The sequence below is a fragment of the Myodes glareolus genome, chromosome 7 (genome assembly GCF_982192425.1).
Source record: "Myodes glareolus chromosome 7, mMyoGla1.1, whole genome shotgun sequence".
Lineage (NCBI taxonomy): Eukaryota > Metazoa > Chordata > Mammalia > Rodentia > Cricetidae > Myodes > Myodes glareolus.
Window position 1 is genome coordinate 102,144,019 of NC_142032.1, and position 25,206 is coordinate 102,169,224.

At 39.6% G+C, this 25,206-nt stretch overlaps 1 protein-coding gene across 4 annotated transcripts in view; it reads right to left on the reverse strand.

Annotated features, from left to right (window-relative positions):
- Stim1 (stromal interaction molecule 1) overlaps positions 1-25,206 on the reverse strand; it is a 178,299-nt gene that overhangs the window by 108,013 nt on the left and 45,080 nt on the right. Inside the window, exon 1 of one of the 4 annotated variants that reach the window (XM_048429692.3) lies at positions 24,324-24,345. The exons of the other annotated variants lie outside the window; for them this stretch is intronic. Coding sequence (XP_048285649.1) covers positions 24,324-24,345 — 22 coding nt within the window. Of the gene's footprint in view, positions 1-24,323; positions 24,346-25,206 lie in introns of those variants that run through there. 4 annotated transcript variants of the gene reach the window in all.

Genomic DNA, 25,206 nt, shown 5'->3' on the forward strand with positions numbered 1-25,206 from the left:
CTGGTCTACAGAGTTATTCCAGGACAAAGAGATACAGAGAACCTGTCTCAAAAAGTAAAAGTAAAAATAAAAGAAATAGAGGTTAAAATAAAGCTGCACAAAGATGTAAAATACACAGAGAATCTTGATACTGTATGCTATTATGCTCTCTTTGAATTGTTTGAATGCTGAGGAAGGAGCAGCAGCTGCTAAAAGATATTTGCTTATAAATGTTACTGAATTAATCCAAGCTAGGTATTTTGAAAATACCTTGGCTTCAGAATTGAAGTCAAAAGGTATGTTACTTTGGAGAAGAGATTTTGCTTTTGTTTCCACAGAAAATGAGAGGCTGTGGATTCATTCTGAGTTAAGAAAAATCCAGTTTGATCAAGGAAGACCACCTGAGAAGTCTCTGGTAGGAACAGACGGCCCAGATGTCTGAGTTCTACATCCAGAAAGGATTCAGGATGCTGCCTGAGATGATCAGGTCTCACAGGATACTCCAGTCAGGACCTGATTATAACTCTAAATTTTCTTTAGGTTCCCATAAGATTATCAGTGCCCTCAACCAGCAGGAAGTAGTCTGGAATACTACGCACACATTCCCAAAAAATGGACTATGGCTATTTTCTTTTTTTTTTTAAAGAGGGGGAAGTGGTGTGGGAGAATTGTCTGTATTCTGCCAACCATATTTTAAATAAATGCAGATTGGCCAGGCAGGAAGTATAGGGGGGAGATCAGACAGGAAGTAGAAGTGGAACAAAGAGAACAGGAGTATTCTGGGAAGCAGGAAGCTCCCTCTCTATTCCTGCCCAGACCACAGAGAAGCAAAATGTAACCTGCCCTGCTGGAAAAGGTACTGAGCCACATGGCTTACACAGACAAGAATTGTGGGTTACCTTAAGATGTAAGAATTAGTTAATAAGAAGACTGAGCTAATGGGCCAATCAGTTTATAACCTAATGTAGACTCTGTGTGATTTTCTTTGAGACTTGCCAGCTGTGGGGTACCGGGTGGGACAGAAACCCCAACAAGCCAGCCCTCTTGTTACAACACGCAACTTAGTCTTGAAAGAAAATTATGAACATATAGGACAGGGAAAAAAAGAGAAAAACATCACTGTCAGAGGGAATAGAAAGTACAAAGATTCAAGATATAAGAAGTCCTATGAGTTAGAAAGTTGGACTGGGAGTGAACGAGCATGGAAACAACCAAGCTTTGAAGGGGGTCGACAGCTGGGGCAGACTGTGGGGCCACTGATAGTGACACTGGGATTTGTCTCTACTGCATCAACCTGCTTCTTAGGATCCTATTCCCTTTGGATGTAAACCTTGCTCAACCTAGATGTAGTAGGAAGGGCCTTGGACTTTCCACAGGGCGGGGTGCATTGCCCTCTCTTAGGATTGGAGGGGGTAGGGTGGGAGGATTGAGGAGGGAGAGAAGTGAGAGGAAGGGAGGGAGAGGAAATTTGGATTGGTAATTTTTACGTAATAATATAATAAATTAATAATAATAAAAAAGTTGGCTCAGTGGTTAAGAGCACTTGTGTAACTTTGAGGACCTGAATTCAGTATTAGCACCCATGTAAAAAATCAGGAGTGTCTCACATAAATCTGTAAGCCCAGCACTAGGATGTCTGAGAGAAGGATTACTGGTACTTACTGGCTGCCAGCCTAGGTAAGAGCTCTATGTTTAGGGAGAGACTTTGGCTCAAAGAAATAAGGAGAGAGTGAGAAAAGAAGACACTGTACACCTTCCTCTGGCCTCCGCATGTGCAAGCAAACACATGCACAAACACCACACACACACACTATGCTCAGAACAGTAAGCAGCCTGGTAGAGTTAGAACAAAGAATGTTAAGTGTAGTAGCTCTGTGTTATTTAGAACCCTAAGTAACCCCGCGCTCCATCTCCTTTTCTCATTCCTCCTTCTCTTTTTTCTTCTACTATTTATTCTCTCTGCCTGGCAACCCCACCTACTTCTCTCTCCTGCCTAGCTATTGACCATTCAGCTCTTTACTAAACCAATCAGGTGTTTCAGGCAGGCAAAGGAACACAGCTTCACACAGTTAAACAAATGTAACATAAAAGAATGCAACACATCTTTGCATCATTAAACAGATATTCCACAGCATAAACGAATGTAACACATCTTCAACCAATAATCCACAGCACCCTTCTTACCCTTCTTTGACCCAGCCTTACATATACATGTGTCTCTCATAGCCGTAACAACTCTGGGAGACAAAAAATCTTACCCATTACAAGGTCAGCAGCTTTCAGAACTACTAGATGAACAGGCCAGTACTCTACTGAAAGAGAATGAACCTTAAGTCTCTAAAATAGAGACATTAAGTACTAGTTTACAAACAGCCAAAAAACCAACACGGCTATACAGATTATAAAGGCTAAAAGATCTCTTATTATCACTGACAGTTCAAATGCCTTTTTCACTCATTCATTTCTAGCCAGTATCCATCCTTCAAAAACACAAAAAAAAAAATTTAGGGAACTAGAGAGATGGTTCAGCAGCTAAACACACGGGCTGGTCTTCTAGAGGACCTAGGTTCAATTCCCAGCACTCACGTGACAGCTCACAGCTATCCCTAACTCCAGTTCTAGCGTTTCTGAAGCCCACTTCTGACTTCCACAGCCACCACACACACATAATGCATATATACTTATACACATAAAACAAAAAACATTTTAATTATTTTAAATAAACAAATTTTAGATGTGGTGATTTTCTTCAAGCAGGACACATTCTGAAGCATCAGCCATGATGAGAATCCTTGGATTACTCACCCAGAGAAGCCATGGAAACCCAATGAGACAGAAAACCTGAAATCCGTAACTACACTAGGGAGCAGCTGTGGGTGGAGAAAAGCATGACATCCGAAGAGTGAGCTCTAAGCTCTCATCTCAAACCAGTGAGGGTTGACTTAGTTCATTGAACTTCATTTCCTTTCTTGTAAGTAATAAATACTATTTACTTTAAAATGCTACAAAAAAAATATTGAGCAAAGAACATAAACTGCTGGGTATGATGGCATTCATCTTTAATTCCAGCACTCAGGAGGAAGAAGCAGGAGGATCTCCGTGAGTTCTAGACAACTCTGGTCTACACAGCAAGTTCCCAGGACAGCCAAGGCTACATGGAGATTCCCTGTCTCCAAAAACAAACAAACAAAACAAAACAAGCAGCAAAAAAAACCACTTATCTATTAGATACAGTATTTAAAAAAACTTCTTCTCAGAATCACAATGTTATGCTTTTGCATAATTATGGAAGGGTGGCCCCAATCACAACAACACAGACTATTATGAGTCCTAGACACCACAGTCTAGGACAGTAAGGCATTGAGAATTCTACCTATAAGCACAACTCAAAAACTATATCAGAATTCAGGGGAAAAAAAAACTTAAAGGAGCCAGGGATGTAGCTCAGTTGGCAAAGTGCTTGTCTAGCTTACACAGAGCCCTGAGTCTGACAATCAGCACTGCATAAAACTAGGCAGAGTTGGGAAGCTGGCTCAGATGGTAAAGTGCTTGCCACGTAAGTATAAGGACTGAAGTTCGACCCCCAAAACCTACATAAAAAGCCAGGCAGAGCAGTTGCACCTATAATCCCAGTGCTGGTGTCAGAGGGACAGGAGGATCTGTAGGGCTCAAGAGCCAGCGTGTCTAGCCAAATCAGTGAGTTTTAGGCTCAGTGAAACTGTCTCAAAAAATAAGGTGGAGAGAAATTAAGGAAGATATCAGTCATCAACCTCTAACCTCCAGGCTCATGCATACACATGCACACATGAATACACACACACACACACACACACACACACACACACACAAGTACACACATACACACAAACTAAATTTTGACTGGCTGGGAGTGGCAGCACACACACCTGTAACCCCAACACTCATGAGATAGAGGCAGGAAAACAAAAAGTCATCCTCAACTGCAGTTTAAGGCCAGTCCCTATTACATAAGACCCTATCTAAAAAAGTTTCTGAAACCTTTTTAAAAGACCTAAATAAAACTAGAGATGCACTCCTTGAGACAAAGAATGGGTCCAAGACTCAGCTCCACTAACAAATACAAGATACTGAGCTCCAAAAGCTTCTACTGGGTCATGATGATGACTCAACAGTAAAGTGCGTGCCCTACTAGCCTGACCACCTGAGTTCAATCCATCTCTGGATCTCTGTCACGCTCAAATCTGTAGCTAGATGAGACTTCTTTGTCCATTCAGTCTATTAGAACAAAAATATCATAATGATTTAAACAAAACCATTCATTTCTCATAGTTCTAGTGGCTAGTTCAAGGCACCAGCAGAGTTGGCATCTTGTCTCACTTCCTAGTTCAGAGATTCTTCTCACTGTGTCCTCCCCTGGTAGAAAGGGTAAGCTAAATGAAGTGTTTGTTTTTAAGGACACAAATTCCATCTATAAGAACCCAGGGCTAATGACCTAAAAGTGATACACCTCTAACACTATCACATGGGGAGTTAGGATTTCAACATGTTTGGGTGGGACACAAACATTCAGTCATATTCTGCCTCCATCCCCCCATTCAAATCATGTATTTCCTGGATGCAAAATAAATTCATAACATCCCAAAAGAAGCAAAGTTTTTTATATTCATTTCTTATATTAATTTGTTCCACCAACTTGAAAGTCTTAAAACTAAATTTTGACCATCGGATATAGATTAGACTCAAAGTGCAATTCATCCTGAGACAATGTGTTTTTAAGCTGTGAACCTGGTAAACTAAACAAATCATGAGTTTCAAAATACACTGGGGCAGTGCTGTAAAAATGTCAGTTAAAAGTGTGTAGTGGGCCAGGCATGATGTTGTATGCCTTTAATCCTAGCACTGGGGAGGAAGAAATTGGCAGATTTCTGAGATCAAGATCAGCCTGGTCTACAAAATGAGTTATAAGCAGCCAATGTTACACAGTGAGACCCTGTCTGAAAAACAAAACCAAAATCTGAAAAAAAATGTGCTGCTCTTGCAGAGACCTATATAGGGTGTCTCACAGCCACCTGTAACTCAAGTTCCATAGGATATAAGGCCTCACAGGCACATACCCCACACACACATTCATACACATACACATAATTAAAAATAATAAATCTTAAAGAAAAATATAATGATGGGGACTAGAAGTCTGGCTTGGTAGTAGAGCACTTATCTAACATATTCAGGATCCTAAGCACAATACTTAGCATCATAAAACTAAACTTAAAAATAGGCAATAGCAGGCAGGAGAGATGGCTCAGAGGTTAAGAGCACTGGCCACTCTTCTCAGTTCTGAGTTCAGTTCCAAGCAATCACATGGTGGCTCACAACCATCAAGAGTGAGATCTGGTGACCTCTTCTGACCTACAGGCATACATGCAGGCAGAACACTGTATACATAATAAATTAAAAAAATCTTTAAAAGAAATAGACAATAGCAAAATATCCTAAGGAAGGATGACTTCAATTTCAACAGTCTATGTGAAAGCACACCTGAGTTTTGCCTCTTCGGATTAGATGACACTGTCCCTATTGCTTTAGACAGATGTCTTATGACTGTTGAAAGCAAAATAATTATCCTCCCTTTTGAAAACAAGGACCCAGCCCTAATGATCTATAAATCACCTACAGAATCTTTCTTTTTTTGTCTTAAAGTTCAGTGTCTGGCTTCTGTTGAAATAGCTGAATAAGGTTGTAACTCACCCATAGTAACCTCCTTATCATCACTAGAACACACCCTTAGGATTCCCTTCCAAACCTGTACTTTCTCACCTACCTACCTACCTACTTATCTCTAACTCTATCTCTATATGGATATCCTGAGAGTTTTTCAAATCTTTAAGTTGTAAGTTTATTGTTTTTTCTTTGTCATTGTCTGTTTTGCTTAAAAAATCCTTAAGTCATTTCTTTCCTCTACATTTTACTATAATCAGGAAGGAGGAATCAAGCTACACCTTCAATAACTTTGCTTAGTTAAAGCTAGTGAAATGGTTCAGTAGTGAAAGCTACTTGCTGCCAAGTCTAATACCCTAAATTCAATCCCCAGGACTTATATATTGGAAGGAGAGAACCAACTCTCAGAAGTTATCCTCTCATCTCCATATACTTACCAGGATGTGGGTGCACACATGAATATACACACAGCAATCAACCAGTACTGGTAATTAAAAATTATTAAGAAATTAGCTAAATGTTCCACTTCTTTACGTGCAAGTTCTACTTTGCACAGATTAGTACAACATGAACACCACTAAACCAAGTTCTTTACTACTTTAGAAGGATCACCTTTCCTCCAGTTTTCAACACTTCTCTGATTTTCTAAGACCTCATCAAAATCATCTTTACCAACCAGACTTCTACTAGCATCCTGTTGAGGACTGTTTTGAAATCCTCTAAGACAGAGACTTTCTCTACAGCTTTCCCCCTCTTAAATTCTCAAAAGGAAAACCTTAAATGTCTATTAATGAAAATAAAGAGTTTTTTGGCATATACCTCTAAATTACCCCAAGCTGTCTTCATTGACCAGTTTACAAAGTCACTTTCACATTTTTAGGTATTTATTACCTACTTCTTGGTTACAATTTGTCTTAGTCTTATTTACATTGCCATATAATCTATAATACTATAGACTCCGTGGTTTAAAAAGAATATTGACTTCTCAGAGTTCTAGAAGCCAGAAGTCTAAACCCAAGGAACTGGCATGTCTCCAGTGGGGTCCACTTCCAGGTTAGGAGAAGGCTTCACTGTACCCTCCCACAGCAAGGGCACAAGGGTGCTCTCTGAGGTCTCATTTATAAGTGCAATAATTATCAGGTGGTGGTGGCACTTTAATCCGAGCACTTGGGAGGCAGAGGCAGGCAGATCTCTGTGAGTTCGAGGCCAGCCTGGTCTACAAGAGCTAGTTCCAGGACAGGTTCCAAAGCTACAGAAAAAACATGTCTCAAAAAACCAAAAAAAAAAAAAAGTACAATAGTCACTTTCATAAGTGATCAAGCCTCACAATGTAATCATCTGTCAAAGGCGCCACCACTTATACTAGGGTTGAGATTTCAAAATACTAATCTGGAGCAAGGGCAAGCTCCTAAGCATTTTCTAGCAGAGTCCTAGCAATCAAAAATCTGGTGGCAATGAATTCAAGGATAAAGACAAATGCTGCAAGTTTTCAGTGGAGACACGCGTCCTCTGTGACTAACAGGTAGGGTAACACTCAAGGCCAGGCAGTTTCTCTAAGGGTGTTAAGTCCAGTCACATGGAACCCAGGAATCTGAGCCCAAGATCTAAGGTGACCTTAGCACCATGGCTACCAAGAAATGATATCATTACTCCTAACAGAGTTTCTCCTCCAGGACAGGTAGGAATCACATCTGATTGTTTTGTTTTCTATGATCCCAGAATCTGATATAAGGCAGCTGTAAACAGATTTTTATGGTTTGTAAACATAGACACACACAAACAAAGACTGGTATGGGCATGTCTAGCCCTTAAGACCTACTCTTTAAGCCTTTGAATATACTCTTCCTATCATCTAGAATTAATTATCTTTCTTAATTCCATTTACACAAATAAGTCTAGCCAAGTTTTAAGTGTCCCTCCTCAGGTGTGTCACCCTAACAACAAAGTAGGTTTCCTGCTCTCCCCGTCGAATCTTTTATTTCCATTGAATAACACTGATCTTACTTTTGTAAAAGTTTTCTTCTCTGACTTTTCTACATCACTGTAAACTCCAGGAGAGCAGGAACCATATCTGTTTATTGTATTTATCATACAGACTGCCAAGACCTAAGACAGTAGTGGACATAGAGGTAGTATCCAGTATGAACAAGTGAATAAATGAGCAAGCTTCAATCCAAAATGATTCTGGAATAATCTGAAATTTAGGATTGTCAAGTGAGTTCTAAGCTAGCAATAGCTTATTTGCCAACAATCTCAAGAATCTATAAACGCACATGCATGAAAGATAACAGTATGGTTAGTGGATAGCACACTTTGACAGGGAAGAGAAATAAAATAGGTTTTACAAAACAAGCACTCACCTCTGAGTGCTATATATGCCATGGTAAAAAATATGATTGGTTTATTCATTTACATATCTGCCCACCTATCCATTAATTTACCTATTCAGAGAGAAGGTCTCAGGAGGCCCAGATTGTGAACTCCATATATAGCTGAGGATGACCCTGAACTTCTGAACATCCTACAGTGCTGAGATTACAAGTGCACAGCACTATGCCCAGTTTATGCAGTCGCAGAGATCAAACCCAGGGCTTCCTACATTTTAGGTAAGCACTGTACCAACTAAATTCACCCCTAACCCAGAACATACTTTATTAACCTACAAGATAGGACACTATTTAACTTGAATTCATTAATGTCTTACATTACTACTGTACATCCCTCCAGTGAGCAACTTTTGTAGCCCATAGATTTCATTTTCTAGAGCGAAACAGATAATTCAATACAAGTCTCCCCAAGGATATTTGTCCAAACGATGCCAGCCCAATTTTACTACACAAAGTTATAAACATGAAAGCTTTCTTAAGTGAAGAAGAATAAAATCAAAAGGTCTGGATTAAGTCTTGATGGCTATATGACTTTAGTTACCTAGTCAATCTTTTTCTCATTTCTGAAAACTTATATAATCTTTCCTGAAAGATTGTAGGAAAGACTGTGGGAACGCATGCAAAGCACCTAACAAAGCACATTACATGTAAGTGAGGACCAACACATCTACTTTAAAGGAAGAAAGGAAATCATTCCTACATACAAGGGTATGATTTCCTCCTAAATACTAAGTACTTTCACTTGACCTAAAGCAATGTAGAGACCCAAGAGGCCACATATACTTGAGACTGAACTGCCTCCTAGGAGAGGATGGGCAGGCTGCCCTGTTTCCACTCTCCATCCAGCTGTCTGAGTACTTCAGAAATAACAAGCAAGGGCAAGAAGCCTGAGGCTCTCTCAGAACTTCAGATCTATTAATAGCCTGGTTGGTTACCTGTCCTGAGAGACAGGGAACTACTACTATCTGTAAACTTGGTAACCTATAGCTCATGACAAGCAAGTAAGGCTGTGTTTCAAAACAAAAGTGCAGACCAGTGTCCACCTGAATAATGAAGTGTGTCAAAGTAACAAGAGGTTTAAAAAAAAAGTATCTAGAGGTGTTGATTCTTCTCAACAGTTGAAGGAGAAAACAAAATAATAAATCCCGCACCCTTCCCCACCTTACCATCTAAGAATTTTACTGTGCCCTCATAAATACCTTCAGGGGTTCAGTGAGTGGAGTACCTGCAGCACAAGCATGAGGACCTGAGTTCGCATCCCTAGGCCCTACATAAAAGCCCAGGTATATTGCTGAATGCCTATAAACCAGAAAGAAAAAGGAGTGACAGGTGTGTGTGGTGGTGGGGGGGTCCCTGGAGTTCACTGGCCAGCTGGTATTGCTGATGGGTGAGCTCCAGGTCTAGTGAGAGAGTCTATCTAAATGAAACAAATAAACAAAGTGGATGTAGGCCTGAAACACAGCTCAGCAGTTAAGAGCAGGTACCACTCTTGCAGAAGACCTGAATTCTGAATTCAGCTCACAACTGCTTGTAACTCCAGTTCCAGAGGGATTTCACAACTCCTCCCTTACTGGAAACTGGAGTGAATATCTGACACAAATGCAAACACATAATTAAAAAATAATAAAAATAGTTGGGTAGTAGTGGAAAACATCTTTAATCCCAGTACTCAGGAAGCAGAAGTAGGCATATCTCTGTGAGTTCAAGGCCAGTCTGGCCTACAAAGTGAGCTCCAGGGCAGTCAAAGTGGTTGCACAGAGAAACCTGTCACAAAAGAAAAAAAGGGAAAAAAGAAAAATGGGTTAGAGAGATGGTTCAGCAGCTAAGAGCACTGGCTGGTCTTCCAGAAGACCCAGGTTCAGTTTCCAGCACCTACATGGCAGCTCAAAACTGAAAACTGTCTGTAACCCAGTTACAGGGAACCCAAACACACACATACATGCAATAAAATGAAAATAATTTTTTTTAAAAAATGAAGTGGGGATCAATAGTGGAAGACATCCAAGGTCAAGGTACATAGTCACATACAACATACACATAAACAAAGAAATAACTTCAGGTATCCATCCTACTCATGACTAAACATGGAGATATTAGATAATTTGCTATTCTCTGGCTTGCTTTCACATCTGAAACTAAAAAAGCTAGGCCAAATCATCTATAATTTTATTTATTTATTTGTCTATTTATTTATTTTGCATCCCAACTGCAGTTTCCCTTCCCCCCTCTCCTCTATTCCTCCCACCCCCATTCAATCAACTCCTCTTCTGTTTCCCTTCAGAAAGGGGCAGGCTTTCCATGGGTATCAACAAAGCATGGCATAACAAGTTAAAGTAGGACTAAGCTTCTCCCCTTGTAAGGCTAGGCAGGGTTAAGCCAGTATAGGTTCTCAAGAGCCAGACAAAGTGTTAGGGACAGCCCCTGATCCCACTGTTATGAGTTCCACAAGTAGACCAAACTACACAACTGTCACATATATGTTGAGGGTTTAGGTAAGTTCCATGTAGGCTCCCTGATTGCTGGCTGGTTCAGACTGTGAGCCCACATTAGTTGATTCTGTGGGTTTTCTTGTGATGTTCTTGATCCCTCTGGCTCCTACAATCTTTCCTCCCACTCTTCTGCAGGATCACCTGAGCTCAGCCTAATGTTTGGCTGTGCGTCTCTGCATCTGTTTCCATCAATTATTGGATGAAGGCTCTCTGATGACAATTGGGACAGTCACCAATCTGATCACAGGAGGTGGCCAGTTCAGGTTATGTATCCATTATTGCTAGGAGTATTAGCTAGGATTATCCTTGTAGATTCATGGGAGTTTCCCTTTATCAAGTTTTTACCTGGCCCTGAAATTGCCCCCCATTTTCAGTCATCATTTTCAGTACTCCCCCCTTCCATTCACTCCCCAACCTGATCTCTCAAGTTCCCATCCCCACTAACCCCCAGTCCACCCAGGAGATCTCTTCTATTTCCCCTTCCCAGGGGGATTCATGCATCCCACCTTGGGCGATCTCTACATTTTGATCGAATTGCTCAGAGGCCTCTATCTCAAAATTTCAGTCCTAACTATGAGAGAAGTCAAGGTCTAAAGACAATGAGATAAGAATGTCAGGCATATTACCCTCTGCTACCAATCTAAATTCATTCCTCCAAGATGTGAGGAGCAGACTGCTAGTCTCTAAGTATAACTTTCAGGATTTAGGAGGCTGTGGTGGCTGGATCAAGAGTTTTAGATGGGCCTAGGCCTCACAGTGAGAGCCTACCCCTAAAAAGATAGACAAGAGCGAGGGACGCAGGTAATAAACTGAGAACAAGTCTTCTCACCCTCTCCAAATCCCAACCACTCCAGCCTCAAAATACTTTTATCTCACAGCACCCAGCAAAGGCTTGGAAATGCAAGCAAGTGATTTCATAAGATCAGAATGCTGGGTGCTAACTGCAAGCTCCCATATAGTTCCTTGAAGAAGTCTGACTGCCTTAAAATGAAAACAGATAGGAGGAGGGGAAATGTACTGTTTCCTGCCATTCCCAATCTTAACACAGCTATAAGGAAAGACAAAGCAAGACAACCATAGGAAATGCTCCAAGAATTATAAAGTCGTGTGATAAGAAATTTGATCATAGTTCTGTGAGCACATGTATGCACACACATACATGCAGTTTTCTGTGCGTGTATAGTCTTTTCTACACTCTAGCAACAAGCTCCAGGGAAAAGTTTAGATCCTACTTCCAAAATGTCAGGAATGATGCTAAAAACTGTCTTAATACAGAAACAAGAGATCCAGATTCTTATTAGCCCTTTGAGACTCTGTTAAGTATGTGTGTATATAATATCATTTATATATATATATATATGTATATATATATATATATTCATTCATCTCAAAGCTAAAGTAAAATATCCATAGAGTATATAATATAAGTCAAGAGTGTTTTAAAGAAATAGCTTCTAAGCCATTAAAATTTAACTGTTAAATGGATGATGTCCATATTAACATATCTAATGCTAAACAGTATCCGTTGCGAGACTGGTTAATATAAAGCTGACAAAAATCAGAACCAGACATTTATTAATAGTACCCATGATTTATTGATTCTATAAATATTTACTGAATATTAATTATAGGTCAGGCAAAACTGTAAGCACTAGAAATAAAGAAATCTTGGAGCTATGGAGACAGGTATAGTGATACACGCCTGTAATCCCAGTTCTTAGGAGGCTGAGTCAGGATGATGATGGTTCAGGATCATACTGAGTTTCAGGTAAACATGGGCTACTGAGACCCTGTCTTAGAGAATCAGAAAGAAATGAAAAAGATAAAAGGGAAAGGGGAAGGAGAGTAGGCAACAAAGTCCAAACATTCCAGTTGCATCCTCAAGACCATTCCTTCTTTGAGACAAATGCATCAGGATGCTCTATCAGCAAGGTTCTCACATGAACATCTTGGCCTGCAAGTTCTACATACAAGCCGATTCTGACTAGGTTAAGCAAAATAAATAAATAAATAAATGCTTCTCAAAAAGAGTTTCTCAGACTCACTTGGAGAAGTGGAAAATGAAAGACAGATGCCAAGAACAACGCCTAAAACCTGGTAAAACTAGTCTGATCAGGGCACCTGTGTTTCCACGCCAATCTCCACTATTCTTAGCCAGTTAAGAACATCATTGTCTTTGCCTCTGATCCTCCAGTAAGACTCCACAAGACTTCCTAATAAAGGATGGGGGGTGAGAGGGGAATGCGGTTTTCTTTTGCTTTGGAGAAATAGATAGGTCTCACCATGTAAACAAGGCTGGCCTGAAATTCACAATCCTTTTGCCCAACCTCCCAAGCACCATGATTCCCCACAATACCTCACTATTAGGGGAAAATTAACTCTTTTTGGGGTTGGTTTTTTTTTTTGGAGGGGGGGTTTCGAGACAGGGTTTCATTGTAGTTTTAGGGCCTGTCCTGGAACTAGCTCTTGTAGATCAGGCTGACCTCGAACTCACACAGATCCACCTGCCTCTGCCTCCCAAGTGCTGGGATTAAAGGCGTATGCCACTACTACCCGGTGAAAAGTAACTCTTATTTTATGTTTTTTCTTAAATCTTAAAGTTAGAAAATGATATTATTGCCAACATTACATTATGTACAAGCTGATAATGGTATCCACTATGGGTCTGTATGACATTTCCAACAAGTCCGATTAGAATGAGAACTCCACAATGTGGAAGACAGAAGTAAATACCAATGTCTGCAGCTACTCATTGCTTTCCGGATACTAAAGCACGCGGTAAGCAATAGACAGCTGACTGATGAATTATGAACTACTGTTTCTATTCTTATTCAACTAAACTTATCCTTATTATAAATGCTATTATAGAATACTCACAAATAAGTAAAAGAGATAGTCCAACAAGAATTAAAGACAATATTAAAACTAAAAACAAAAATAAACAAGAAAATGACAGAGGTGATACTTTTATTCCTAATTTAAGCAATATTACAGGGTAAAAGCAATCCAATTGTTCCAAACAGTAAGTTGAACAAAAAGAAAAATCAAATTCATCAAAAGATTACTTAAATATGAACAAAATCTTTACTATGCTTAGACATACTGAATCAGAAGTCAGTAAATATTTTGTATGAAGGGTCAGATAGTTAATATTTTAAGCTTGTGCGGCTCTGTAGTGCTGCACACCTTTAATCCCAGCCCTTAGGAAGGAGACCCAGGTGGGTATATGTAAGTTCGAGGCCAACCAGGTCTATAAAGCTAGTTCTAGAATATCCAGGGCTACACAAAGAAACCCTGTCTCAGAAAACAAAAATAAAGCAAAAAAAAAGGCTTGTATATTATAAATTCTCTGCTGTAATTAATTACTCTTATACTGCAAAAGTAGCCACAGAGAATATGTAAACAAATGAGTGTCACTGTGTTCTAATATAGCTAATATAATATATTATCTTATATATTATATATAAGCCAATATAATGTATATCTTATATATAAATATAATTATAATTATATTAGATAATTATATTATCTAATATAATATAAAAAAGATGTAACTTGCTAATCCTTGTATTACATAATGGTGAAATGAATCCATCATGATTAAAAACACAACTAAAAGCCAGACTAGCAATAGTAGTATTGGTAGTCTGTAGTACAATTGTAGCCCAGGCTACTGGAGAGGCTGAGGAAGGAAATTCACGGCCAGACTAGACAAAACAATCAAACCCCGTATTGGGAATAAAAATAAATTTTAAAGATATTTTAGTGTATATGTGTGTGAGAGAGAGAAAGAATGAGAGAGAGAGAGAGAGCGCTGCCTGACGTGGGTTCTGGGAACTAAACTCAGGTCCTCTGGAAGGGAAGTAAGTGCTCTTAACCACTGAACTATCTCTTCAGTGCCCTAAATAAAAATAAAGTTTTAAAACCTAAAATTCATGCATTAAAATAAATCAAGAGTAGCAGCACACATCTGTAACCCATTTGGGAGACTAAGGCAGGAAGACTATGAGTTCAAGGCCAGTCTCAAAAAAAAAAAAAGAATGAACAAATAAAAATTATAAGTGAACATAAAAATTTCTAATTTTTCTGTGATGTCTAAAGCCTAGAATTATTCCAAACAGTCTTAAAATGACATATTTCATGCTTTAACAGTAAAAAACAAAGACAATTACCACTGGTATGACAACTCTTTCTTGTCACAGTTTAAAAGGGAATTCAAACAGTACATAAAAAACAATTCTTACAAAAATTATAATCATCAACAACTATTGTTAAGATATAAATAATATCATTTGAAAAAACTATTAGAAATTATGAATCATAAAAGATTTTCTACAAGGATTTCTTTTCTGCCAGGTGTGGTAGCACAGACTCATAACCCCAGTAGAGACAGCAAGGTCCTTGCGAGTCTGAGGCCAAACTTTTCTACATAATAAGTCCCAGGCCAGCCAAGGCTACACAGTGAGATCCTGTCTCAAAAAAAAAAAAAACTGTTGTTGTTGTTGTTTTTCTTCTTCTTCTTAAGGTCATTCACTACATTGCACTAGTAAAATGAACTGCCTTTTAAAGATTCCTAGGTGACAAACAGGGAAGAAGCAGCCTGTTCTACAGGCTCAGCACACAGCTGCCATCCAGCACTCAGACAGAAAGGCAAGAGGACTGCAGCAAATTCAAGGTCATCCTATCTCAAAAGAGAGAACGACAGAAAAAGAGGAAGAAAGGGAGGAAGGGAGGAATGGAGGAAGGGGGAGAAGAGGGAGAAGAAAGAGCGAAAAGAAATCTCCATTCTCTACAATAACAACCAAAAAAAGAAAATAATAAAAAAAACTCTATGAAATAAGGTTTCTTTCATTAAAATGAGACTTTATTTTTAAATAATAAAAAGTTAAGATTTTATGGAGCAACTACTTAGTTGTAACCACTTTATAGCAACCTACTAGAACTACAATAAATAAAGAGTCTGAACTGGAGAGATGGTTCAGCGGTTAAGAGCACTGGCTGCTCTTCCTGAAGACCCAGGTTCAATGAGTACCCACATGGCAGCTCACAACTGTCTGTAACTCTAGTTCCTAGGGATCCAACATCCTCACACAGACATACATGCAAGCAAAATACCAATGCACAAGAAAACAAAAATAAATTATTTTTAAAAAGAGTCCTGAGTAATATTTTTAAAATATCCCTAAACACAAAATTCTTTCCTAAATCATTCACATAAGCAAGCTGCTACAGCAAAGAGACTGGACCTAGAAATGCTAAGTGCTCCAAGACCTCACTGAAATTGGTGGGTCTGAGTTTTGTCTTATGACTAGAGGTGAACACTGGGGCCTCACGCATGCTAGGCAAGAAGCACTGGACAGAGATAATTCACTAAGAGGTCCAGGCTAGCCTGAAATTGATGATCTTTCTGAGTAGCTGGAATTATAGACCTGCATTGACAGGCTCAACACTAACAAAAATGTTTTGTAGGAAGGGTCTTGCCTGACCCAGAACTTGATGATGTGCAACCAAGCTGGCTTTGAACTCGCAGAGATGCTTCTCCATCTGCCTCTGTCTCCTGAGTGCTAGGATTAAATATGTTCACTTCCCAAACTCCAGGTCTAATAAAACTTATAAATAAAAAGTTTGGAGAATATTTTTATGATCTTAGAGAATACAAACTCTTGTTTTGTTTTTTAACAAGATGCAGAAAAGGGCCAACTATAAAGGAACAGTTAATAAAATGAGAAATATTCACAAAATACATGAACAACAAAGGACTTGTTGTACATTATCAGCAAATATCTGTATTCAGGAAGCAGAGGTGGGAGGATCACTAGTTCAAAGCCACCAGGGCTACGGGTGAGATTGTCTCCACAGAAACACAGTTGAGAATTTAGCTCAGGTGGCAGAGTATTTGTCTGGCATGCATGAAGCCCTGGGTTCCATCCCCAGTGCCACATTACCCTTAGCTACATCAATGACCACCTAGAAATCATGACTCAAAACAAACAAAAAACTTATATCCAAGGGCTAAAGGGATGCACCACAGAAGAACACTTGCCTAGTATACGTGAAGCCCCAATACCTCAGCACCACACAAAAAAGGCTCTTATATCCAAAATACATAAAGAACAAAAACTCAATAAAAGATCAATAATCCCACAGAAAACACCAAAGAATTAAACAAGAACTAAAACAAACAAACAAAGGATATAAGTTAGTAAGCCACTTGCTTAGCGTGCATAAGGCCCTAATTACGATCTCACAATGCTGCATACATACAAAAAAATTCAGACATTGATATATACACTTTATTCCTATAGGCATTTTCATGTACACATATGTGTCTGTATGTATGTATGTGCACGCTGCTCTACTATTACTCATTAAAGACATACCAAAAAGCCAGATGGTGATGGTGCACACCTTTAATCCTAGCACTCAGAAGGCAGAGGCAGGTAGATCTCAAGGACAGGTGGAGTTTGAGGCCAGCCTGGTCTAAAGAGTGGGTTCTAAGACAGTCAGGACTGCTATATAGAGAAACCTTGTCTCAGGGGGAGAAAAAAAAACACAATTTGACAGTACCATGTACTTAACGCATGGCTAAAAAGAAAAATAAAGGCCTGGCATGTTGGCACATGTCTTAATCCCAGCACAGGCAAGAAGATTTTGTGAGTTCAAGGTCAGCCTGGTCTACATAGTAAGCTTCATGATAGCCATGACTACATAGAGCAATGGTTCTCAATCTTCCTAATGCTGCGATCCTTTAACACAGTTCCTCATGTTGTGGTGACCTCCCCCAACCATAAAATTATTGTCATTGCTTCTTCATAACTGTGATTTTGCTACTGCTATCAATCATAATGTAAACAACTGTGTTTTCTGATTGTCTTAGGCAACCCCTGTGAAAACATCATTTAACTCCCAAAGGGGTCGTGACCCACAGTCATTGACATAGAGAGACCATGCCTCAAAAAAAAGGGGGGGTGAGGGAGAGAGGGAGGAGGGAGGAAGAAAGAAACACATAGAGAGACAGAGAAAAGAGTAAAAGAAAGAGGTTGCTGGGAGATATCCGATCACACTGTGAACCCCAAGTTTGCATTTGCATTAATTAAATAAAATTAACCTTGGGTCAGGAGGCTGAGTTAGTAACTAGTTGACAGAAAGTAACCATAGAGCCTCGAGAACATCTGGGAGAGATGGTCACAGGAAGTAGTAGGGTGGAGTTTGGAGTGGCACAACTTTTTCTGGTTTGGTAAAGTGGAAGCACAGGTCTTCCATGAATAGCAACAAGGAGAAAAACTAAAGTAGTTGCTACTCAGCCTCTCTGAGCTTGCAAGTTTTCACCCCAGTCTTTGAATATCAAGTCTTATTAAAAATTAGAATGATAAAGATATAGTTAAAGCTACCTTTAGTGGCAGTGAAAGGGCCGGTGCCTATTAGAACAGAATTCTCACCAAGCCACTGCTAAAGAAACAGGTCAGTAACTGCAAAGTTGCAGCTGCTGACTGAGACAGCAGTAGATTAAGGTGCAGCCACAGTGCTGAAGTTAAAACATTTGGCGCCCTACATTGTGCACCAAATGTAGCACGTTGTCTTGGTCTGACACACCCAAATCACGACACAGAGATTTATTATTAATTATAAATGCTTAGTCTTAGCTTAGGTTTTTTTCTAGCTAGTTTTGTTTTAACTTAAACTAATCCATTTCTATTCATCTATGTGCTGTCCCATCCCAAGGCTCATTTACCACATCTATGTACTGTCCATCCTGTTTTCCTGCTTTATCTTATGTCTGGTTAGCTGTCCCCCCCGCTGGCTGGCCCCAGATAGCTTGCTGTCTCCCCTTTTCTCTTGGCCTGCCAGCCCCATCTATCCCTCCTCTGCCTAGTTATTGGCTGTCCAGCTTCTTATTAGGCCGATCAGGTGCCTTAGGAAGACAAAGTAAAACAGCAACACATCTTCACAAAGTTAAAAATTATTCTACAACACAAACAAATGTAACATATCTTTACATAGTTAAACAAATATTCTATTCCACAACAAAGAAGGTGTGCTGTTTTGAAAGAGAAGCATCCCCCATAGGCTCAGAAAATTGATCATTTGACTACCAGTTTGTAACACTGTTGGGGGAAGTTTAGGAGATGCAGCCTTCCTGGAGGAGTGGTGTCATTAGGGAAGGGCTTTGTAAGTCCAAAGCCTTGTTCTACTTCTAGTTTGCTCTCTCTGTCTAGAGCTTACAGTTGACATGTGATCTGTCAGTTTCCTGCCACCATGTCTGCTGCTTGCCTCTATGCCTTCTTGACATGATGTACTCTAGTCCCTCTGGGACCATAAAGCCAAAAAATCCTTCCTTCTATAAACTGCCTTGGTCATAGAGATATATCATAGCAATAGAAAGCAAACTAGGCCAGAGTGAAAGATTAGATGTTGAAAATTATGTCAACTTACCCCTAGAATTTTGTTGTTTAAAAACATTAACCATGAGCTGGAGAGATGGCTCAGAGGTTAAGAGCACTAGCTATTCTTCCAGAGGTCCTGAGTTCAATTCCCACAACCACATGATGACACACAACCATCTATAATGAGATCTAGTGCCCTCTTCTGGCCTGCAGGCATACATGCAGGTAGAACACTGTATACATAATAAAAAAAAGAAGCAGAACTTCAGAAGGTTGTTCAAGGTTCCTGAATAAACTGTAGTTAGAAGAAAAAAAAAAGAAGCAGAACTAAAAATATTAACCATCATCGCACACATATTTTGTGAATCAAAGTAGCTTAACCAAATGGTTGGGGTTCAAGTCTTTGATAAGGCTTACTTATGTATTTGATTGTTTATTTTAGGGATAAAGTTATCTGTGGGTTTGACTAGGGCTGAAAAGATTTTGTTATCACGTAGCTCATTCAAACGTCACTAGCTGGGCATGGTGGCACACACCTTTAATCCCAACACTTGGGAGTCAGAGGCAGGAGGATCTCTAAGAGGTTGAGACCAGCCTGGTCTACAAAGTGAGTTACAGGGCAGTCAGGGCTATTACACAGAGAAACCCTGTCTCAAAACACAAACAAATAAACAAAACGGTATGCACCACCAAGCCCAGCAAAATTTAATTTTCTTGATTTACAATTACATTGCCAGATATTTTCATTTGTATATCTTTTATACAAATGTATAAATTTTATATATTTTATTGTTTCCCCTTGACAACTCCACATGATCTTCAGAAACACAACAATTCTTTGGGGTCAGCATCTGTTTTATATTTGAGCCAATGTTTGACTGTATAGCCCAAGTTGACCTCCTGCTTCAGCCTCCTGAGTGCTGGGTTCACATGTGTAAGCCACCATGCCCAGCTCAGCTGTGATGTTTTGTACATGCAGACATTCAGATCTGGTCTATAAACTCTACCTTTTCACACTTACTACTACTTTGCACAGTTCTCAACAAACCAAATGCAGAGCTAGAAACTGGCTGGGCTCAACAGACCTTAGCACCCTGTTCCCCTGAGCCCTTGCAGCTCTGCTTTGTTTCATTTGTTTCATCTCATCCTGCTCCTTTTCTTCACAGGCTGAGATGCTGACAAGCCTGCCACTACATATACAGAAGATGTGTCATCATTCCACTGACTGGCAGCCCTCAATCGGGACCTTATTCTCACAGTAGCCCCAAACATATCAAATACACATCAGCGGGCAAAATCTAAGGAAGTAAAAATGTCTTCTGAGAAGCATATCATGGTAAAGAGCTACACAGCAGCCAAAAGCAACCAAACCACCCTTTGATATCTGCTGAGATCTTAAATCTCAGAATCATTAGCAACTGCAGAAACTCCAACAGCAAACTTTTAATGGTTTAAATTTAAAGATATACAAGGCTCAACACTATTTTCAAAATTTAATTCAAAGCCAGACATAGTTGTGCATGCCTTTAATTCCAGCACTCAGAGAAGGTGAAGGCAGACAGATTTTGTGAGTTCCAGATGAGCCTGATCTACATACCTAGTTCTAGGCCCACCAAAACTACATAATGAGACCCTATCTCAAAAAAACAAAACAAAAAATTAATAACTCAAAATGGATCAATAACCTAAATATAAAAGCTAAAACAATAAATGCTTATGACATTGGTTTTGACATTCTTAGATAAGAAACCAAAAGCCACAAGCAGTAGAATGACTTAGAATCCATAGAATCTACGGTCTGGGATATGGCTCAGTGGTAGAGCCCTTGCCTTATATGTGCAAGGCCTTCAGTTCAATCTCCAGCCTGAAACAAACAAACAGACAGACACATAAGTAAACTGAAAGCACCGCGCACCAAAGGATGTTATGAAGAAGGCAAAATGTCAGCCTTTTGGAAAGAGTATTATGATTGTAAACAACAATTATAACAGTTTAGTATCCAATGTAAAGAAATTTATAAAATCAACAAAAATACAAATAACCTAATTTTAAATAAATAACTTCAATACATTTCCTCAAAGGAGACATAAAAGTTGCCAATAAACATGTAGGAAGATAATCAGCTTCGAGAGTAACTAGGGAAGTACAAATCAAGTCACACTGAGATACCACTTCATACACACAAGAATACCTACCAATAAAAAACAAAACAGAAATTAAAAGCAATTAGAAGCAAACAGAAAGAAAAACAAGTTTGGCAAAGAATCTGGAATGTTCTCAAAAAATCTGGAACCCTTATATACTGACTATGAGGCGGCAGATGGTGCAACCACCATAGGGAAACCAGTTTGAGGCCTACATATGTCACTTGGTTCATACAGCACTTGTCTAGCATGTACAAGGCTTTGAGTTCAATACCCATCATTGGAGGAAAAAAAATAAAAACCAAAAAAAAGTTAGTTCCTCAAAAACTTTATAGAATTATCACATTACCTCCCAGTTCTACTCCCACTCAAAATAGAAAACAGATATTCCAACAAGGCTATGTAAAAGTAAGTCCACTGTAGCACTGGTTAGGATTAGTACTAGGATTACAAATGTGCTAAGTATTACCAATGAATTGTATACTCTTTTTATTTGTTTGTTTGATTTGGTTTGGTTTTGATACAGGTCTCCCAACTTAGGCTGGCCTAGAACTAACTACATAAACAAGACTGGCCTCACATTTGTGGCAATCTTCTTGCTTCTGCCTCCTGAGTACAAAGATTACAGGCATGAACTTCCATGCAGTTTTGTTTTGAACTGCTAGTCCTACCTCTACCTCATCAAATAATGGGATTGAAGAGGTATGCCACCATATCTGGTCTGATTGTACAATTACAAATGTTTAAGGTGGCAAACTTTATGTTTTACATATTTTACCAAAATTATCAACATAACAAAATTTAAACACAACTTTTTTAAAATGGATCAATGTAAACATGGCAATACATATCTGTGATCCAGACTTGAGAGATTAAAAAAAGGAGAATTAAGAGTTCAAAGTGACCTTTTTTTGTTACATAAAATCTGAGGCCAGCCGGGCGGCACCTTTAATCCCAGCACTCAGGAGGCAGAGGCAGGTGGATCTTTGTGAGTTCAAGGCCAGCCTGGTCTACAAGAGCTAGTTCCAGGACAGGCTTCAAAGCTACAGAGAAACCCTGTCTCGGAAAAAAAAAAAAAAAAAAAAAAAATGAGGCCAGTCTGGTCTACATGAGATCCTATCTTTAAAACAACAGTAAAAATAGTAAAATTACTTGCTAATAAACCTGACAAATGAAAACTGATCTTAAACCTCTATAAAAAGCTAGGCAGACTGTGCAGCTCCAGCTCCTCGGGGCTCCCAACATTCCTAGGTGGACCAATGAGCCTGGAGTACAAAGCACAGCAGCTTCAACAGATAGAAGGAAAAACCAACTCCCAAAAGTTATCCTCTGGCCTCCACGGTGCTGTAGGACATCCACGTCCACACCTAACCCACTTGGAAGTATTTGCCATGTAAACCTGACAGCCTGACTTCTATCCCCATCCCACAGTGGCAGGAGAGAGACACCACCACAGGGCTGTCCTCCGGGCTCCACACACACACACATACAACAATTTTATTTTAGTTTTTTTAAAGGGTGTGTATTAAAAGAAAGTTTGCCATTTGAATCATTTATAAGTATGCAATCAAATGGTGGTGCATGCCTTTAATCCCAGTACTGACTCGTTCCCTTTTGTATGCTCAGCTAGTTTTTTAAGACAGCCTAGGTAGGGTACTGCCCACAGTAGACTGGACCCTTCTATAACAATTAGCAGTGGAGAAAATGCCCCCACAGGCTAATCTGATAGAGGAAATTCTTCAACTTAGGTTCCCTATTCCTACGTGACTCAGGCAATAACAAGTTGACAATAAAAACTAACCAAGACAGTAAACTTCCAAGTTATTCTACTAAACTAAAGAAGGTAGTCACAATGAGTTATAGACCATAAAATCCCACTAGTTTGAAACATTCCCAATAGATACTGATAGTTATCACAGGGAGGGGAAAATGGGAAAAACAGCTCAAAAAATAAAAAGGTATTTCTTTGGAGTAATGGAAGTACTTTAGTTTTATTGAATTTTGTTATTATTCGATTTTGTTTTCTGCTTTTCTTTCCAGTGCTGGATCTAAGCCACAGCCTTGCACGTGCTAAGCAAGCGCTCCAGCACTGAACTACACCCTCAGCCCAAAGGAAATATTTTAGAACTACATAGTGTGGTAGGTGTATATTTAAGACGCACTGTCCCTCACCTACTTCCTGGTTACACTTTTTGCTTCCTGTGTGGTCAACATGTAATCTCTCAGCTTCCTGCTCTTGCCACCATCCTTTCCTCACCATTACAGACACCTAGCCCTCTGGAACTGTAAACCAAAATAAACTTTCCTCTAAGCTACTGTAGGTCATGGTGTCTTAGCACAGCAACAACTTGGTGACTAACAGAGAACTGCAGAAGGGATTTCCCTAAGGTGAACTAGCTATCACACAGACTGGATAGAACTGTCTTCGGATTCTTAGTGCTTTGTCCTTTCTACTTACCTAATTGACCAATTCACATAAAAATACTTATCAGTGCACTTACCATACGTCCTGTGCCAAGAGAATATCATTCTACTGTTTGGTAACTCTTCATAAGTAGTTTGTCAAAAGATTAAGCCCCACTACAGAAACTCTCCAACATCATACAACAATAAGATACTACAGTGAACCACTCCCACTAAGGAGTGATTTATCTTGTTTTTTCTCTGTAAACAATCTACAAAATGAACTTTCAGTACCTCTAAGGCCCTGGTAAAAGGAAAACAGCTAGACAGATGGCTCAGTGGTTAGGAACTTGTACTGCTCTTGTAGAGGATCTACATCCAGTTTCCCAGCACCTATGTCAGGTAGCTCATACTCCAGCTCCAAGGAATCCAATATATTCTTCTCGTCTCTTCAGACAGCTGTACTCATTTGAACATACGTCATATATATAGATGCACATGCATATTAAAGCCTACAGCCACCAGGACTACAAGCTAAATTTAAAAAAAAGAAAAAAAAGCAGATGAATACCTTCCTCCTTAATGCCACAAATGAGGTCATATCCCCTCTAGGCAAGCACCAGTTCCAAATTCTATCTTTGTCCCTCTGGACCATCCATCTCTGCCCCCTGCAAGGGTACTCTAGAGTCAAAACACTCAGCCTCTAGTAGAAAAAATAACAGTGTGAAGCAGGAGCCCATCTTGAAGATCCAAAGACCCAGCTGAAAGTTTGGCTCCACGATTAACAAGTGTGTTTTTTAAACCTATTTCTATATCTCACAAACAGTAAAAAATACTTACTTTGGGGAGCTGTGGAGAACATTAGAACCTACAAAAAATATCTGTCATGCAGAAGTTAGCCAATAAATGGTGTTATACATACTTATTGTTAAACAAAGTTCTGCCTGTCTACTCCACTCCTAGTGGCTGCAGGTTTCCAGGCAGGAAAGTCCAGAGCTTCCACAACAAATGGTTCATTCTGAGAGCTGCAGCACCTTCACTGGCTACAATTACTATTTCTCTACTCTTCAACCTTTCGTCAGCTCAGTTCTCTACACTTCCTCCAACGTTGAAGAAATAAATCGTTAAATCCTGCACCCTCTTAAAAACATTATGCTATTCCTCCCCTCCCCATACCACTGTATTTCTCAAATGAGAAGTCTTTTGTTGCCTCTGTGTCCTCAGTCACAGCAGTCTAGCTTCCGTCCCCACCCCTCCACGGAAGCTGTTATCACTGAGGTCACCGATGACTCAGTAGCTTCATTTCAGGGCTCACCCAACTTGCTCTCTGCCACAACTGACACTTTCCCCTGTGTTAGAAACTCTACATTCCTGGCTTCCTGGAATGAATTTTATCTCTATGACTGCTCCTCCTCAGACTGTCTAACTTCTGTCTGTATGCATCAGAGTTCCTACGGCTCTATCCTCAACTCTGCCCTTATTTTATGAACTTTACTCAGAAGATCTCATTCTCCTTTTATGGTTTCCACTATCACTTGTATGCCATCATTCTCATCCATGTATTTCTCTCTCTCTCTCTCTCTCTCTCTCTCTCTCTCTCTCTCTCTCTCTCTCTAGCTTCAAACCTCATCTCCCTAAAGCAGCAGTTGTTCTCCTATAGATAAATACCCCTCTTTCCCTCCCTCTCATATTTCATGTATTGAAAACATAACAATAGCCAGTC